This window comes from Molothrus ater, chromosome 2, assembly GCF_012460135.2.
Source record: "Molothrus ater isolate BHLD 08-10-18 breed brown headed cowbird chromosome 2, BPBGC_Mater_1.1, whole genome shotgun sequence".
Taxonomy (NCBI): domain Eukaryota; kingdom Metazoa; phylum Chordata; class Aves; order Passeriformes; family Icteridae; genus Molothrus; species Molothrus ater.
In genome coordinates, this window is record NC_050479.2 from 65,155,864 (window position 1) to 65,174,648 (window position 18,785).

At 39.9% G+C, this 18,785-nt stretch overlaps 1 protein-coding gene across 1 annotated transcript in view; it reads right to left on the reverse strand.

The window, feature by feature from the left end:
• Nucleotides 1-6,470: 6,470 nt before the first annotated feature.
• Nucleotides 6,471-18,785, reverse strand: part of FREM2 (FRAS1 related extracellular matrix 2) — a 116,516-nt gene continuing 104,201 nt past the window's right edge. The window contains exons 17-24 of the mRNA XM_036385973.1: nucleotides 18,083-18,275; nucleotides 16,071-16,175; nucleotides 14,803-14,930; nucleotides 14,579-14,713; nucleotides 10,170-10,296; nucleotides 9,797-9,984; nucleotides 8,757-8,903; nucleotides 6,471-7,077 (exon numbers count right to left, since the gene is read on the reverse strand). Coding sequence (XP_036241866.1) covers nucleotides 6,565-7,077; nucleotides 8,757-8,903; nucleotides 9,797-9,984; nucleotides 10,170-10,296; nucleotides 14,579-14,713; nucleotides 14,803-14,930; nucleotides 16,071-16,175; nucleotides 18,083-18,275 — 1,536 coding nt within the window. The 3' untranslated portion in view covers nucleotides 6,471-6,564. The remainder of the gene's footprint in view (nucleotides 7,078-8,756; nucleotides 8,904-9,796; nucleotides 9,985-10,169; nucleotides 10,297-14,578; nucleotides 14,714-14,802; nucleotides 14,931-16,070; nucleotides 16,176-18,082; nucleotides 18,276-18,785) is intronic.

The window sequence follows — 18,785 nt, forward strand, 5'->3', positions numbered from 1 at the left end:
TATGGTATTTGTACTTTAAATTACCAGTTCCAAGTCTGGGGCTGGTGATCTTTGTACAGCTGTTAGGGTTTAGAGTGGCTCTTCTGGGTCAGTTTGTCTGCCTCTGGCAGTGCCCTGGAGTGGAGTTGTAGGGAACAGAAAGGAAAGAGAAGATGAATAGCTTGATCCTTCTCCTGAATCCTACTGGCTTTTCCTAGTCCAGGCTTTCTGAACCAGCTGTTGATACAAAACAGCTGATTGCCAATGACTTTTCTTCCATGAATTTCCTTTCTGCTTTTTTTGGTATGGTATGCATGTCATCCTTCAGTAATGAGTTTTTCAAGTTTAATTTTAGGTTGTATAGTTAGGTATTGACTACTTTCATTCTTGTAGCCAGCAAATTTTTATTGTGTGGAACGTCTCTAAAATATTACAAGAAACAGTGAATCATTGCTTTCTACTCACAGTCTCTCTAACATTCAGGATTTAATGTACCCCCCTCATACTCTCTCTTGGGTAATTCTCTCCAAGGCTGAAGAGTAGGAGAGAGTTTTATCTATTTAATATCTCCTTATGGTGAAGGAGATTCCTTACCTTTTATCATCCTGTTTGTATCATTTGCTGTGTCATTTAGTTCCATTGTATGCTTTTTTTTTTTTTTAATGGCGGAGGGAATGAAAGTAGGAGAAAAGTGGAAAGTAGTACATTATCAAAGAGGAGGTACAACACACACTTACCCAGACTGCCTCCTCTTGCCTTCCATGCTGAATAAGAAGTTTTGCTGCAGAAGTGGTCAAAAACACGCTCAAGATGACAATTGTTACGCATGACCTTCTGGTTGCACTGGTTTAACCTGAGCACTTTTACTTGGACAGCTACAGATTTATGCTCTACATGTGAACTTAAACTCAGGAAAACTTGTATCACAAAACTGCAGGTAACAGGGGGTAAGAGGAATCCAGCACATGCTGAAGTATTGGCCAGGAAATGAAACAAGATGTATCATTTAAGAATCTTCCAGTTGTCTGCTCCAGTTACAGTGGAAGTCAGGGGTTACTTACCAAAGCAAAGTGGTACAAGATGAATTCTGAATGAATTACCTCTTGAGGTAAATAATAAACCCCCCAAACTCAAACAGGCAACCTTGAGAGTAATTTACTGAATGGCTTTCAAAGCTAAAGCACTGCATGGGTTGAGCTGAATTCCTTCAGGGCAAGAGCTGAGTCATTCTTCCAAAAGACAGTGAGGATACACTAAAAAACCCCAACTCACAGAGATGCTGAAATGGGACTATGCTTGGGCTTGGAAATGAAAGTCATCCAGGACCTGCTGAGACATGCTCGAACACCTCAGGAGTACCAAAATTCTTCCACTAAGTGCCAAAATGAGTGTGATCATGGATGTGTGTGGATGTGACTTGATTGCTGCAGATGATCTGTTAATCTGATCAATTAATGCCCTTTGATTTATTGATAATGCCATACTTCTGGGACCAGACTCTTTATTAATTTATATCATATGCAGCTATTTATATTGGGAGCAGGACAGAAACTCTTTCAGTCTGATTATCCCTGGCAGGAACCCCAACCCAGAGCTCACAGATATGGCACAAAGTTTCTCAGCTCACACTAAGTAACTGCTGAGAAGGATCCACATAAACAAGTTCAGATAGCAGAAGGGAATACAGGTAGCAAATCAAGAATCACTGCCTGCAGGCTTGTCCTTCCTTATTGCAAGGTAAATTAATAAGTATATTGTGTCACTCGTGTGAGTAGCCATGAAATATGGCCTTTCTGACAGTGAAGGAGGTAAGTGATTGCTTAAATTCACACAGAAGTCAGAGGTCAGCTTACAAAGGGCAGGTGAGAAGGGAAAAGTTCAGGGTGGCTTTTTCTTTCTGCATCATAGTTCTTCACGTGTGTCTACATCTATCAGTGATACATTAGCCAATAGAAACAAAAAAAAAATCTGATGACCTGGCACAAGAAGCAGCACTGGCTTTACAGGAACAAGGGAACTGCTCCCTGCAGAGTCATTTTCTCTTGTTAGTAAAATAAAGCCTGCCAGCAGCACACAGGAACATGGCAATCCTGCCTACCGAGGACCTGGGGGCATCTAGAGATTTCTGATGTTCTATAATTGAAAGAGAAACCCCTCTCTGAGCCATGAGTGCAACCACAAAGATTAAAGAACAAGCCCTGTGCTGAACCCTTCATGACCAGAAAGCAATCAATTGAGGAACAAAGCAGTGAGATTTACTGCAAACACAGGAACTTTGTGTTCCACTGATGTGACAAATTAAGTTTTTCATAACACTTCATTACTGACCTCTCTCCAGAGCATGATAATTATATACAAACTTTAGATCAGTAACCAAACAGAAGTAATTTTATTTTTTCCTGATACAAATGCCAAATATCACAGCCATAGACATCAGCAAAAAATTGTTGCAAATAAATATGACAGCTTGATAACAAATTTAAACAGAGTAATTATTGTATAAATGATTAAACAAATGGTATTATTGCTAGCAGAATAAGCATCGCCAGGGAAAAGAGGATTGAATACATAATCTGGAAATAGATTAAATATAATATATATAAAATATACTCAGTTTATTGCTTGGGTAGATAAATATTAAAATATTTGTGCACATCACTGGGAACGAGGCACTTATTCAGGTTAGTATAAACAAGGCCACTTGTTAAGTAAAAGGAAAAATGCTAATAAGCTTCCAAAACATCTTACTGAAATCTGAAACCTTGAAGCCATAATAATAAAAAGAAAAGCATGCTGTTACAGATGTATTTATAGTTCACTGAATTGTAAAAAATCCAATTTCTTAAGAATGGGACAAATCCAGCATGCCTTATTGAAAACATGGCAAATTTTTTCTCAGGAAGAGGACTTTGGTATCTGACTCACAAATCTTATTCATGCTTCTCCAACTTTTCAATGTTTGCTTTGTCCTTTTCTTTGTTATCATCATTTTTCACTATAATTTTATATATTGTTACAAAAACATTAGTCTGATTATCCCCATCAACCTAAATATTTCACAAAGTTTTAATCAGACATTGCTCAAAGCAGTGATCAAGTTGTTTACTGGGCTAAATATTTGGCATGTAGAACATATGGGTTTTGATACGATTTTATAAAAACAAGTAAGAATTAAAAAAATATTTTTCCTGCAAGCACCTTTAATGATATTTTGGTCTGGTAACATTCAAAAGCAGAAAAATAGCTCTACTGATAAACACCTTATTTCTGTATTTTATATATATATTTTTTAAAAAGATCATCTCTGCTTATAGAAAACAGACATTTCATAAATATTAGAATGTTCTATTATTTACATGTGTCCCATTCTACTGTCGAATCATTGGCTGATATCAACCAAACATGCAGGTTCTAGGAGAAAAATTCTGCTTTTCTCATAGTGATGTCACACATAGGCACAAAGGCAAATTTGATCTTAGTGTACATTTGCAACTTAGTGGTGAACTTACTAAATATAAAAGGTATCTGTGAGTGAAGCCTTTGATCAATCTTACACACTTAAAACATGGAACACAAAACCAGAAACTTCATTACAAGAGCAAATTGATGTCAGATGACTGGGGGAAAGGTCTAAAGCATTGGCCATGGCTTATGGATAATTGTTTCAGGTTAGAACTTGGATTAATTAAAATAAAAGATAGTTTAGTAATGGAGTTTGACCCTTTGGGTGCTGCAAACATCCTTCAATTAAGCTGTCTAATCACCATCTTCAGAAACCCTAGATAAGGTAGGACAGATCCTGACCTGACTAATTTTGTGAAAAGCTGATGAAATCCTATTAAATTAGTGAAGTCATAACAACAAAAATCAGTGCAAGAGATACCAGCACGAGTCTCTCTGTGGGCATATTCACACTGCAGCATGAATCACAGCACTGACATCCCTAGGCTAGTAGGGCTTCATGTACCTGAGTCTTTATGGCTTACAGGACAACCATACACAATTACTAGGTCAGGTCTATCTGTGTTGACTGACCCCCACAACCAGGCCAGGAAGCCTTCTGGCCTTCTGGATGGATATATATATTTTTTTTAAAGTTCAGAGGCAGAGGCAGCATTGTGTTACAGGCTGCTTTCAAACTGCATCCTGCTCTGCTAACTGATCTCTGCAGCCTGATCCCTGGAACACCAAATGCCAAGTGTGCTGGGGACTGCCTCTACCCACCACCACAAGATGGTGGTGGTGGAAGGGAAGAGATATTTTAGCAAGGTCTCAACATCCTAATTCAGATTTTATGTAGTTCAACTCTATTGAGAACTCCATTGACTCCAGTGCTGTTTGACAATCTCATGGACAGTGGGACGGAGGGCACCTTCAGCAAGATGACACCCAGCCATGGTGTGGTGCGGTTGACATGCTGGAGGGAAGGGATTGCATCCAGGGGAACCTGGGCAGGCTTGAGAGGTGAGCAAACCTCATGAAGTTCAACAAGGGCAGGTTCCTGCACCTGGGTCAGGGTAATCCCAAGCACAAATACAGGCTGGGCAGAGAATGGATTAGGAGCAGCCCTGCTGAGAAAGACGTGGGAGTGCTGGTGGATGAGAGGCTGGACGTGACAGGCAATGTGCACTCCCAGGCCCAAAAGCCAACATATTCTGGGCTGCAGCCAAAGCAGTGGGGCCAGCAGGGTGAAGGAGATGGTTCTGACCTCTACTCTCCTCTTCTGAGATCCCACCTGGAGTGCTCCATCCAGCTCTGGGGTCTCCAACACAGGAAAGACATGGATATGATGGAGCGAGTCCAAAGGAGTGCCACAAAGACGTTTAGAGGTTTGTGACACCTCCCCTACAAAGACAGGCTGAGAGAGCTGGGGTTGTTTAGTCTGGCCAAGAGAAGGCTCTGGGGAGACTTTAGAGCTGGGGTTGTTTAGTCTGGCCAAGAGAAGGCTCTGGGGAGACTTTAGAGCACCTTCCAGTCCCTGAAAGGGGTTTACAAGAGAGCTGTGGAGGGACTTTTCCCAAGGGGATATAGCAATAGGACAAGGAGTAATGACTTCCCTCTGAAAGACAGCGGATTTACATATTAGGAGGAAATTTGCTAGGAGGGTGTTGAGGCACTGGCACAGGTTGTGCAGGGAAGTTCTGGATGCCTCATTCCTGGAAGTGTTCAAGGTCAGGTTGGATGGGGCTTTGAGTAACCTGATGTGGTAGAAGGTCTCCCTGCCCATGGCTGTGAGGTTGGACCTAGATGATCTTGAAGGTCCCTCCTGACCCAGGCCATTCTACAATTGTATGACTTAAAGGACTTACTTACATAAAATGCTAGTGTGACAAAAGGGACAGTTTCCTGAAGGTTACATAGCTTTCACAGCCAAGGATTTGACAGGGACAGAACAGGTTGTGTCTGGATAAAAACTGACACAGGACACTGCTGATCCAAACTTGTCATATTACCTAAATCAAGAATATTGAGAGAAAATTAGAATTACTCCTGCAGAAGTAGTCACATGCTAAAAAATGCCCAACAATGACCCAGCATGTTTGTCAAAATGTGCTATGATTACACAGCAATAAATACTACTTGATTCAATCAAAGGCTAATTTTTTTCTTCTCTTTTTATTATTTAGTATGACGACTAACTATGATGGATTCAATATCATGGCTCCTAGGCTCAGTTCAGCAGAACCTTGTCCTCTGCATTTTGAATCTAACTATCATCTTCTCTAGGTACTGAAATACTAATGCTTGCATTTCTCAGCAGTGGACATGCACTAAGAAATAAAATTTACCTTACAACACTTCCATGATCCATTATAAACTTAAGAGGACATAAGTGCCCAGTTTTAGTGAAAACCAAATTTTTTTTTTGGATTTGTTGCATTCTTCAGCTTTGTATAAACATAAATAAAAAAAATATTCAGATTAAATAGATGAATAGGAATTTGCAGGAAAGAGCATGTATTGGATCCTGTGACATGCAACTGTTTATAATGCTATGCTGTATAATCTAGCTGTCTTTTGAAAAAGTTCAGTCACATATAAGTAAAAAAAAAAAATACTGGTACAGATTAAGTGAAGTCAAAAACTTACAGGACGGAGAATCCATGCCAAAGGCATTCCATCACCTTTCAAACTACTTGTAGACATTGAGTTCTTTGTGAGAAACAGTACAAAATTCTACAGTTGAGTGTGAGGATCCCTCCTCTCAAGTATTATGTGTATCCCTCCTCTCTTATTGCAGACAGGATATATAGCACCTTTGTTCAGCTTCTTTTATTCTTTTGAAATGTCAGAAAATACAAAACCACAACAATAATCTCTCCCTTACAATGGAGTCCCTTGAACTGCTGCTTGAAATTAGTGCGTGGTATAGGGACATCAGGGACATTTCCTTTCATGCAAAGTGGGAGGTTTCATTCAACTTCTTTTGTTGTTGATAATGGCAGTAAGAGCTCAGAATAACAAATTTCAAGTACATTTAGAAACACGCTTCTCATGAGTCACCATTATCTGCTGCTAAAAATGTGCAGTTCAAGAGTTTTATGAGGCACTCTGGACACTGGCTTGAATACTGTGGTCTTGGAATCAAACCTCTGAGCTGTCATGGCTGTAATTATGTGGTAGCATCATTGGTTCATTGCTGCCTGACTCATTTGTGCTTTCCTTCTTGTCAGAATTTCGTTTCCATTTTAGCAGCAAAATGATAATTGCAATTAAGCAGATGGCAAGGAAAATGGCAGCAGCTCCACCAATGATTGTGACTAAGCTGATTCCTGCACTTTGGTTATTCAGTTCCCTGGGGAGAACACCATTGAGTGCAACCTCCCTCTGAGGCACCTGTTTCTTGCTGCTGCGATCCAGGGCTATGTGCTGTATGTTTGTTCCTCGGTTGCTCTCCACTCCAATGTCTCTTGCAAGTTCTGGGGCCTGCTCAACTCCCCTCTTCTGCCTTCTCTGTGTGGATGCTCCTGGGCTCCCAGCACTGAGGAGTGAGTGGTACTGGTGCTCCACGCTTCTTTTGCCGATTCCGCGGTTAGTGTTCTCCTTGGAACGCACAGTGTAGATTGTATGGACATACCACTCCCTACCCAAAGACACCTGGAAAGAAACATTTTTTGTATTTAAACACACACACACTAAATCTGGACAGCACTAAATGCAGAGGAAATCAGTCTCTGTTCTGAACTGAATGCCTGGATAAGCACTTTCAAAATCATGCACAGGTAACTCCTGACTGGGGCCAATGTGCACCAGAAGAGTTGTATTTTCTGCCAAAATTTTCGGAGGGTTTAGTCTCCATTCCTCTCCACAGTCAGACTCTGTGGCTACCAAGTGCAGATGAAGAAGGCTATGGCCTTGGCATGGTTTTGGTGCTATTAGTACTAAAAGCCATACAAAGTAACTTTAGCTGTGGATGGGCCACAGAAAAGGACCTTCCAAGCCCAGCCTGCCAAATGATTAGGCCCTGTCTGTAATTCCATCTAAACATAAGAAATCAATTCTTTATTGCAAGGATGGTTGAACATTGGAACAGGGAGCCTGTGGAGTCTCCTTCAACAGAGATGTTCAAAAGACAACTGGTCATGGTCTGGGGCAACCTGCTCTGGTGACCCTGCTTTGAGCAGGGTGTTGGAACCCTGCTCAAAGTCAATTTCCACATGTCCCTGAAAACTTAATCCACGCTGGGTGGCATGTGTCCCTGCAACCTGTGTGAGATGATAGTACTGTCCTTCAATTTCTCTCACCTTTCCTGGATACATACCAGATATAGCATCCACAAGGTCCAGTAGGATTGTCTGAATATTGTCTTAAAGATACTACCTGTTAATTTGAATGGTTGCAGCCCAGTTTTGTTATTTAGGAAAATAACATATTTTCTATTTCACTCTTGTTTTTCCAAGTATTTTTCAGGAAATACTTTTGTTTCTTCATATTCTCACTTTTTGGACAGGAAGAGGACCAAAAATCATGGCATTGGAATCCACGGAAATGGATTCTTCCCATAAAAAATGAGATTCCATTTTCCTGGGGGAAATTTGAAACACTTATACTTTTAAGTAGGCCTTTGTTAAATACTCTACTGCTTACAATGGGACCTTTAATACTGAAGTGGCCAGGAGCAGAACCAAAGTTTCTTTCATATTTTTCCTACTAATTTATACACTGAGTTGTGCATGCAGTTTTGCAAATACTAGAGACAAATAGTGAAGAGAGAACTTTTTGGCTGGTTTGTACAGATCAAAAGGCTGAATGCACACAGCTGAAGGATTATATTTAATGAAGGAGTAGTTGCATCCTTTAGTTGTCAATTTTTAGGCTTTCCAGTGCTCCACACTGTGCAAGTTTTCAAGGAAAGAATTGTACAGAAAATGCCAAGTATCAACTTGATTTTGATGAAGCTCACTGTAAATGCCTATGATTTTTAATTTTTTTATCTTTGAGATAAAAAGTGAGATGGGAAGCAATAAAACAATGCTGTGCAACAAGAATCTTATTAACTTCTTAAAATAAATGTACAAGAACAATTTGCATAACTTCTGGTTAGCCTGTGGAATTATACAAGAGAAAAGCAAGGGTATCCCAATGGAAACACTTTATTAAGTGTTCCAGATTTTATATCTATAAGTTTCTAAGCATCTATAATTGTGTTTGATTGCAAATAAAATCAGAATAAATCTTTCTGTTGGTTTCAATTTGACTTACAGTTACCAACAATACCTGTGCAAGTGTTTCTTCCTTGGTTCAGTACTCTTGCTACTAAGCTACAGAAATCATACCTGAAACAGAGGAGTTGAGTCTACTTTGAATCCATCAGAGCCTGGCTGTTTAACTAATGGAATTGCTTCAGGATCGTCTATTGCAAGTTTTGCATTAAAAAGTACATTTCCAAAACTTGTGGCTTGTGTCTCTGGCTGAGCTTTGTCCTGCATGGAGGGGAAAAATGTTTGTAAAACACAGATTTATTTCTCACATGAAAAACAGTTTTAGTATTTACTTGCAATGCATGAATTGTGTAGTTTAAACATGCTATTTTATGCAGTCTAGAGAAATACTACTACAAGAGAAAACCCATGAGAAACAGTTGTGGTCCCATCTCACTTGTACTGACTTCTATTTAATACCTTGCCTTTCTGGAATAAAAGGGGAAAACTAGAGAACAACCATAGCTCACTTCTTAAATAAAAAAGATATATAAATGTGGTCTGAAACGAGAGTAAGAAGTCTATTTCCCAGACTAAAGAAGCTACATTTCATTTCCTTAACAGACAGTCACATAAATTTGTTTAGATTATTATATAATCATCTTATATAAAGTTAACTCTAAAAGTTGGGCATCAGGTCTGTAGTTACTAGGGGTTACTCCAAAGTTATGTTCAGGAAGGGAATTAGGTCATCCAAGCCAACTTTAGAGGTATTTCTCTTTCCCTATGCCCTACAGAGGCAACCTGGATGACTAACTTTGCAGTATACACTAGATTTTGGGTGGCTAAACATGAAACAAATTACAATCCCTCACTTGCATGTCTCCTGAAATTCCCTCTATGGTCCATGGATACAGACAACGCAGAGAAAAAGCCTATCTTGGGATTCTAACTTACGTCAAACTCTTACTGAAGGTAGTTCCCAGAAAGATAAAGAATAGAACCATGAGGGAAAAGGCAAGATACTGCCTCCATCAGTTCATGTTAGCCTGGAGGTTGAGTCAAAAATTTGGTGCTGTTGAGAACTTTTAAAGAAAGTTGGGTTTTGGATAAAAGACAAGTTAGAAAAGAAAAAAATATATATCTCTGCATCCTCACAGAATTAGAGCACTTACCACAATCTTAAACCTGTACAGAAGGGATGGAGAATCAGCGAGGCACCCGTATTCAGTATTGGATGGATTGTATTTGGGTACATATCCATCAGCTCCTGTGCACAGGAAAACCTTCTCGATGCTACAGTAGAAGGAATCACCCAAATTCTGCACTGGATCCACCATCACCCGACCGTATATGATATCACCTGTAAAAGGTGCACACAGTTCACATCTGCTTACACTGAGCATTTAACACAGCTCTGAGGCTGAGCTGATAAAGCCTTGTCTAGAAGCTTAGTGCAACAAGCACACGCCCTTACTCCTCGACAGCAACAGGGTCCTGATAGTGTGGAACACAAATGAAATGCGCATGATCTATGCAGAATTATACCTTCTGAGAAAGCAATGTCACTTTCTTGCCCAAACCCCATCGAGCCATCAGACAGCCACAGCGTCTTTTTGGAGAGGAGGAACATCTGGGTGTTCAAGCTGAACTCAGCAGCCACTGGGTCACTGACCTACAACCACAAAAGCATAAGGCTCTTCAACAAGACTTTTTAATGAAAAAAACATAGCATGATCTTAAACTCTTAAAACAAAGCATGATCTTCTCCCAGTGTACATTACTTACCAGCTCTGCACATCTACATGCAATAATACAGTTTAATAAGAAGATTAAAAGAATCTCCTGGTACTAGACATATTTATATGCAAACAACCTTTGGATTAACTGCCCCTGTGACATTTGATAATATTCTAGATTAGTTTTTTCCCATCACATTTTTCCAAGTCCCAGCTATCCCAGCTAAGGAGGTGTCTAGGACAACTTACGTGTGGGGGTAACATGAGGAAAACTTTTCCCTAAAAATCTTGTCTCTGACCCATCACAGCCTGTTTTCTCTATCCCATTTTCATTCTTACACACAAGTCTCGCCTCTGCTTCTGATCATCTGTCAATATTTGAAAGCATACATTGCTGAAGATTTATTTGCAAGTATCAGTTCTTCTAATGTGCTGCAGGATATATCAGATCATGCATGTGAAAATGCAACAAACCATTTGAACATCTTTTTATGCTAGTATTTATCTTTATATACACAAAGCTATGGTTCTTCCTTGATTACATGAAAAGGATAAAATTAATCAATACTATCAGCAGCAGTTTTTCATGAGACCATAAAACAAGAAAGAAGGCTGTAGTGGTTTTGAGGCAAGACAAAGGCAAACTATAAAGCAACATGGCATAATAAAAGGGAAATTATACAGTGAATTGAAGATCTGGGGGAGCCTAAAGTTCAACAGGATGCAAGTACCTGCAGAAATAATGTGGAAGACATATATATCCAAAAAAAAAAAAAAAGAAAAAATAACAAGAGGACACTAAACAAATAAAAAAAAGCTAACATATATATGTATATTTATGTATATATATGTATAAGTGTGTGGACAGGAAGGAAAGAAAATGAAGAAAACATTCTTTCTGGCTCATTGACAAGGGTCCATTTCACAATAGAGTCCCAAAACTATCAAAGCAACAGGATCTGGCAAGAAGAATGTACAGCTCAAACCTTTTTATAAATGGAGTGCTACTCTTTAGAAAAAGAAGCCCTAGCATCCCAGCCTTTGCAAAGAAAAGAAAAAAAGATAAAAAGTTCTATTCCCTTGGAATGCTTCTTTCCAAATGCCTGAAAAACAGCCCATTGGGTTGTAGTTCCACAAATACTTGATTAGTACAACTGTTTTCCAGCTGTGTTATTTAGGATAGTAGTTTAAGTGTAATTACTTTTATGGGAATTTGAGACATTTTATATGAGAGTTCTTAGAAAACAATCTGTGAGGATCTCCTGGGTGAGAAGAGTAACTGTCAGTTTATTCTGCCTATTTGCCATATCCATCAACTCTGCATATGGATGATGTGGGGACACTGCAGATCACCTATGGGATCAAAGCCCATGTAATACTCAGTACCTCAAGGAACAGAGCACTCTTGAGATTGGTCCATCCCAGGGCAACAAGTATCCTGAGTATGAAGGGCTTCTGTCAGGAAATAGTGATACACATTGAAAGAAATGAGACATGGAAAGAATTGGGACAAAGCAAAGCTTGGACGTTGAATATTGTTCTTTTTCAAGGAATTCCAGAGTGAGACGGTGTTAATACAATCCCACTAGAGTTCCAGGCTACCTGCTTGACTCCTCAGGGGCCGTGGAGAGAGGAAAAAGGTGATACATGTCCAAAAAGGAAATGTTAAACCAGTGGGGAAACACCAAATAAATTTTGTTCTTGAGTCTTAAAATGGTTCCTCCCTTGTGACCAGTGAAAACAATTATGAAGGAAATGAGAAGAAAAAGTTTCCAAGGAAATGAAAAGCTTCATTTTAAAAAGGCCCAAGAAGGTAATTCAGTATGGGAGATGGAGCATTAGACTAAGAATTGGGGGACACAACTCTTGTCCTGCCTCATCATTTTATCATTAGACTTTGCAGTCAAAAGTAATTTTGGTCTGGTTGTGACAAATACACTCGCTGATTTCAGGGAGTCATGAAGTGGTTTGGGTTGGAGAGCACACTGAAGGATTATCTCATCCAACTTCTCTGCCATGGACATGGACACCTTCCACTAGACCAGGTTGCTCAGAGCTCCATCCCACCTGGCCTTGAACACTGTCAGGAATGGGGCATTCACAGCTTCTCTGGATAACCTGTGACACTGCCTCACCACCCTCATTGTAAAAAGTATCTTCTTTTCATCCAATCTAAATACACCCTCTTTCAGTTGCCCCTTATCCTGTCACTGTTAAAAAGTCTGTCTTATAAGCCCTGTTTATATGTTGGACGGCCACAATTAGGTCCCCATAGCTCTTTCTCTTCTTCAGGCTGAACAACCCCAAATCAGCCTTTCTTCATAGGGGAGGTGTTGAAGCCCTTTGATCATTGTTCTGGTTCTCCTCTGACTCCTCTAAGAGGTCCATGTCTTTTAAGCACTGGGCACCAGAGGATTGGATGCAGTGGGCCTGTGCAAGGTATCAGGTGGTTCCTAGTATAAGGACTAGGCATCCTTCAGTCTGATCCTTCACTATTTATTTTCTTATTTGTAAAAGAGTGGATACCAATGCTTACTTAGTTTTGCAGAATGACTAAAAAGCATTAGAGATAAAGTGCTCGATACTGACTATGGAATTTGTGCTATTGTGCTGCTGCTTTTTTGGGACCTGCTTTGGGACACAGTGCTTCAAACTGTGATCAGATGGAAAAACTATCATCGGCCACAGAAAGCCCAAGCCTATTTTGCTATGAGTATCTCAAGAAAGAGAACTGGTCTTGGTTTGAAAATTGTTGATGATGGGGGTTTAGCTGGCCACAGTCTGTGATGTTGTTGCAACTTTGCACCTTATGCCTATTTTGAATTGATGCACCTGAAACTTCCATATAGTGTATTATTAAGGCCTTATCTGATATAATAACCCCTACAGTGTCCATTTATTTATTCCAAGGCAGTTCTAATTCTTAGCCATAGCTTTTACTTATAGGCTACTTCCAGGTAAGAGTTAGGTCTCTTTCTAGCATACTTTGCCCATTTTCCAAAGATTTGTGTACATTTTTTTACCTTTCTTTGAAATATCAACATCTTTTTGTTTATACTAGGATCAGGAACAAGTTGTGGGTTAGCATTGCTATTAATTGCTTTAGAGTCCCTAGAAGTAGATTAGAAGTGCCAGACAAAGGCTGAAGTGCTGAACTAGTATAAATTCCCCTCACCCATTCCATTCAAACGTCTCCAAAATGTTGAAATGTGGTTAAGTCTGAGAAGGCAGGTTTCACATCAGATCATGTATCATCCCTCTTCCTTGCCAGGACTTAATGCCCTCTCAGGAATCATCTGTTCTCCCACAGGTGGCATAATGCCAAATGAAAGCATAAAGACTGCATACATTCCCTTGTGTACTCTGGCTAAGTCAACAGAAAAGTGATTGTGTACCCCTGACTGATATGGATTTATTCTGTAAGATGATTTAATAGCATAATCTATACTATTAATGAGCATGAAACCACAGCCACACTGTTCCAGGATTGGCTGTACTAGCTCCAAATAACAGAAATGATATAACTTCCTCCTTACACATCCCAAGGTCACACTAGCCCTTTTGATAACCTGGAAAGCTGGAAGTTTATGTTCTCTTAACTATCCAACATCACCCCCAGTTGTTTTTTTTTAAAACCAATGTTTTCTACAGAAGAATCCACTTCCCCAAATTTTTTCCCAGCTACAGAGCTTCACAGCTGGACTTTGTGAAAGGTATGCAGTTTGCCTGTTACCATATGTTTCCATATGATCCATATTGCTATGGCTCAGATTTGTTTTGGTCACTTTTGTGAGTTTTAAAGCTAAGCAGTGTTGCCTATCTACACTTCCCTCTACAGTCAGTGAGAGAAGTTCTACCTTACGACTGAATGAATCTTCCTCTGGAGGTTCCACTTTCAATACCTGAGACCTAACTCTGATTTTGTGTCAGATGAAAACCTTCTGATGATAGTTCTATATTTTCCTAATTACCCGATAAAACTATTTACTACCAAATCTAATGGACAAAACCAGAATTCCTAAATGTTACTATTGCATCACAGTAACTTTCTCCTAAATCAACAGTTATTTAGCAGGAGAGGAGTATGTGCTCTCCCACCAATTTAGGAATGCTTTCTTTATTAGCAAGAAATTCAGTTCCTAGCACTATTACTACAAGACCAACAAATGGGAATCAAATTAGAAAGGAAACATGATGAAGGTGTCATTGTAAGGGTACCTGCTGGAATCGGATGTCCAGGTCAAAAGTGATGGGCTCCCTAGGATTGCAGATCACGGGCAGGCTGTACTCCTGATGTGGGGCAGTGGTGCAGGCTATCAGCTTCACTGTGTACGTTCCAGAATAGTCTCGAACCTGGGCACAGAGAGAGAGGGAGCTGTGCCACCAGCATCCCAAATGATGGGCTGGGGAAGAAGGGGACAAGGTGAGGGCCGAGGTTTTACCGCGAAGTCAGAAAGGAAGCTCCACTGCTGGACTGGCAGGTTGTAGGTTGGCTCGCTTCGGACGAGGCTGAGGCTAAAAGTGAGGCCTGGGTGATCAGCTGACATAACCATGGAAGTCAGAGATGAAGCTAGAAACATGCCAGAGAGACAGATTTGTCACCTTTAGTGTTTCATTGCAAACTCTTGGGGCCTGAAAAACATTCTCAATGATTCATAAACCTTGATGCCATAGCTGATGTTAATACCTTCACAGGGCATTGGGTTTTATTAACTGAAACTAAAATAAATTACAGTCAGCTCAGCTGGGCCTCCTTGATTCTTGTTCAAGTGCCTATTCAGCTGCTGCTTTTGTTCACAATGAGAGAACTGTATGAAGAATAAATTTAAGAGACCATCAAAACAGTGAGAGTGGAATGGCAGAGATCTATAAACCCTTCTATTTTAAACTTGTCTCTGCTTATAGGCAAAACCAAACACACTAGAGAACAGGTGAGAAAAAGTAGAAGCACCGTGAAGGAGTTATATAGATTAAAAATAACCGAGTTAAACTAGAAGAGATTTCCTATTTTTTTTTCTCTTCTCACTGTTGTTCAGCAGATTTAATTTAGTTAGATATTCTTTTCCATGGCTGGCATTCATGCTCAGATTTATGTCTGTAGACTGAGTTTTACACCTGTAATTATTCTGAATAAAGGCAGTGGGGTTTAAACAGATTAAATTGCAGGAACAGGTCCTCAGCAATGACTAATTGAATGTCAGTGAGAGTGTTATATTAACAGAATCATACAATGCCTGCACAAGACTTTTTCTTGCTCTCTGAGAAAGTTCTAAATATCCTAGAAAAGCTCCAGAAAAAGGTCTAAATATCCTAGAAAAGCTTCAAGTTAGAGAAGAAATTTTAATGCTAAGTTCCTAGGGCAATGTAAGTAAATAGTAATTATAACTATGGGGTTAAAAACATGTATCTATAGGTCCCCAATGGACACAATGGCCAAGATCTTCATCCTTCGTAAATCAGGCTCTTGATCAAGTGGAACTATTTGCCTTCCATTGGATTAATGTGTATTCAAAGTTTGACAACCTGAATACAGTCATCAATGAAAAGTAAGAAATCTCAAACAGAGGAAACATCTGTATCTGAAGAGCACAGTTTCCAAAGGAAAAAAAAAATCAGCTAGCAGAAGCAGAAATAGGAAAAAAAAATAGTATCAAATTTGGGGAGGATGTCTTTATTTCTGTAGTGCTGCTAAAGGGTAGATTACACTTACCAGGATGGGACATAACAAACAGACCATGAAACCGGGCTTCAGTCTTGAAGTTGACAACCAAGCGTCCCTCTTCACTGATGCGCATGCTGGTTGGGAACAGGGAACCTGCCAGCAGAAACCAATTAACAAGTGTGCTCCACTTGCAGGTGTCAATGAAATCACACTCCTCTGAAACAGCAGACCCACTCTTTCATCTACCCTTGCCATGTCACGTGTTTGGGGGGCCTGTTGGTATTTTTTGGGTTGATTCCAGATTCTTCTCAAACAAGAACTTACGCAGTGAGGCTTTGAGTTTTCAGGACATGATGCAGCTTCCAAAGCATATAGGGAACTTCCCTGCAAAGCCATGCTTTGACATGTTACCATGGGCCCAAACAGCTGGTCTAGTATGCTCAGGAAAATTCACACAGCAGTTTGTGCTTGAGTTCAGGCAGCATGGTCAGCTGCCAGGGAAATCTGCAGAATGAAGACTTTTATTTTCACCAAGTATTCAAGCTGACTCCTACCAATGAAAGCTGCTTCAGAGATGCCCTTTATCAGTGCCTCTGTGCCAAGGCAGCAACCATCAGCATCAGCTGGAGCAGCTGGCTGTGACTTCCACAGCAATCTGCTCTAGGGTGCTGCAATCTGTGAAACTCCTTCTGATAGGCTTTGCATTGCTGGCAATTTTTGGCAGGAATTTAGCACAAAATACAGGCCTTAGGTATTCTAACTTCAGATTACAAGATCTTGTACCCAGAAGTGGTTTACTTCTGTAGCTTGCAACCAAGACCCTTTTCTTCTGGAGTTCAGCAAAGCTTTAGAGTTTAGGCATTTCCTCCAACGTTCCCTTACAAACAGCCAGTGATGTATCACCATTCTGCTTGTCAGAAAAAAGAAGGAAACAGGAATGTTCCCCCATGAATGTGCTGGAAATTGAACACATCAATGTGAGTGTATACCACCTGTACAAAATCATCTGTACCAACCATATTTCTTGGTACAATAGAAATAACTATATATTCAGGTTTTAATTTGGGCTTTAGAAGACCTTGATTGCATTACAGTGTTACTTATAATTTATGTAGCATAATTATATGAATTGAGAGGTATGGAAAGACACTGGAAACTAGTTAACCCCTCCTTGCTCAGCAAAACAACTGCTGAAAAAATACTACCCAAGTAACACTGGGATATGTTGAGGATTGTTTTGTACTGGTTGTTTTCAAAGGGAACTGAAAACGTTTGGCACCTCCAAAGATGTGGCCATCAACTTCTTAAACAGAGAAATAAAAAAATTAAAGATGGGAAATGGTGGCATAGATGCACCATGTAACTGCTGAGACAGAGGATTAGATCTGGTTGTTATTTGGTGACTAGCACACCACATGATCTGTGGCATGTGGCTCATTCTTTAGGCATGGCATGACATATGCTTCATTCTTCATGCACTGCAGATTCCCCTTACTGCTCCTCATTTCCTGCTCTTAACATAAAGACAGAAATGGCATAGCAATGATTTCTGTAGTTCACATACAGAGTGAGCAGAAGCAAAAAAGCGACTTTAGGTTCCCAGGAGTCCTGAAATTCTTTATGTACATAATTACAGCTGGTAACCTGTATTCTACCTTAGGGTGTGAAAGATGGGAAACACCTGAAGTGTAAGGCTGGAAAACTTTAAGTAAATTTGCATAAAAAGAATAATACAGCACACAGGTGTAACTATGTATTTTAATCTTGCCCATACTATGCACATACTTGCGCATAGAATGTCACTATTTGTAAAAAGTAATTTAAGTTTTTACTTTCTTTGCAGTAAAAGAGCTGATGTCAACTTTACATGATTTTCATTAAAACTCCAGCAGACACCTGTGAGTGCTAGGAAACGACAGACTGCAATTCATAATTTAATTTAATAATGAAATTATTAGTTAGTTTTTGGTATTGGAATGATTGAAAAACCATCCTGCTGTGTGCAAACTACACTCCCAGCAACGGAGCATGAGTTCCATGGCAAGAATTGCAACACCCACCTTGGAGATCTGCTTCAGGCGGGCTACCGATGCCGTCCTTCCACAGGATGGCAGTGTCATACACGAAAGTCAGCCGGAGCTCTGACTGCAGGTCGAAATGCTGCCAGCCCCCGACGCCCACTGGAGAGTGGAAAACATAAGAGACGTACAAAGGGACTCTCAGCGTGACATAGGACTGCACTAGGTTGAGAACCTATAAAAACCAGAATTGTATATCAGGGTTAGTGATCATGAACGGCAGCATCGCACAGGCAAGCTAAATGCAGGAGAAGACAGAACTTGAAATAAATACTGTGACTCAATCAAATTCTCTCTTTTTGTAAACTACAGATGACGTGCAAAAACATGTTTCAGTGGTTTTCAGCTGAGCTTATATCCCTTCAAATTTAATCTTTTTACTTCAAACTGATAAAACATAACCCACTTAACTTTGATTCATCATTTTTGTTCAGGTATTTTTAGTATATAAACAACACAACTACAAATGAAGGCTTTAGGAATTTTTCAAATATGCTTTTTCATTTGCTCTATGGTTATGCCTTAACCAACTCTTTTGTTTATGTTCTTGTTACTGTCAACTAAGAAGCTCTTCTGGAAGATGCTGAAATTTGAAGCTCGAATATCATTGCAAGACTGAGTCCTTGGACTTTACTTAGCCACCTCTGAAACTCTTTCTTCCTCTGTGCATGGATAATAACTAACA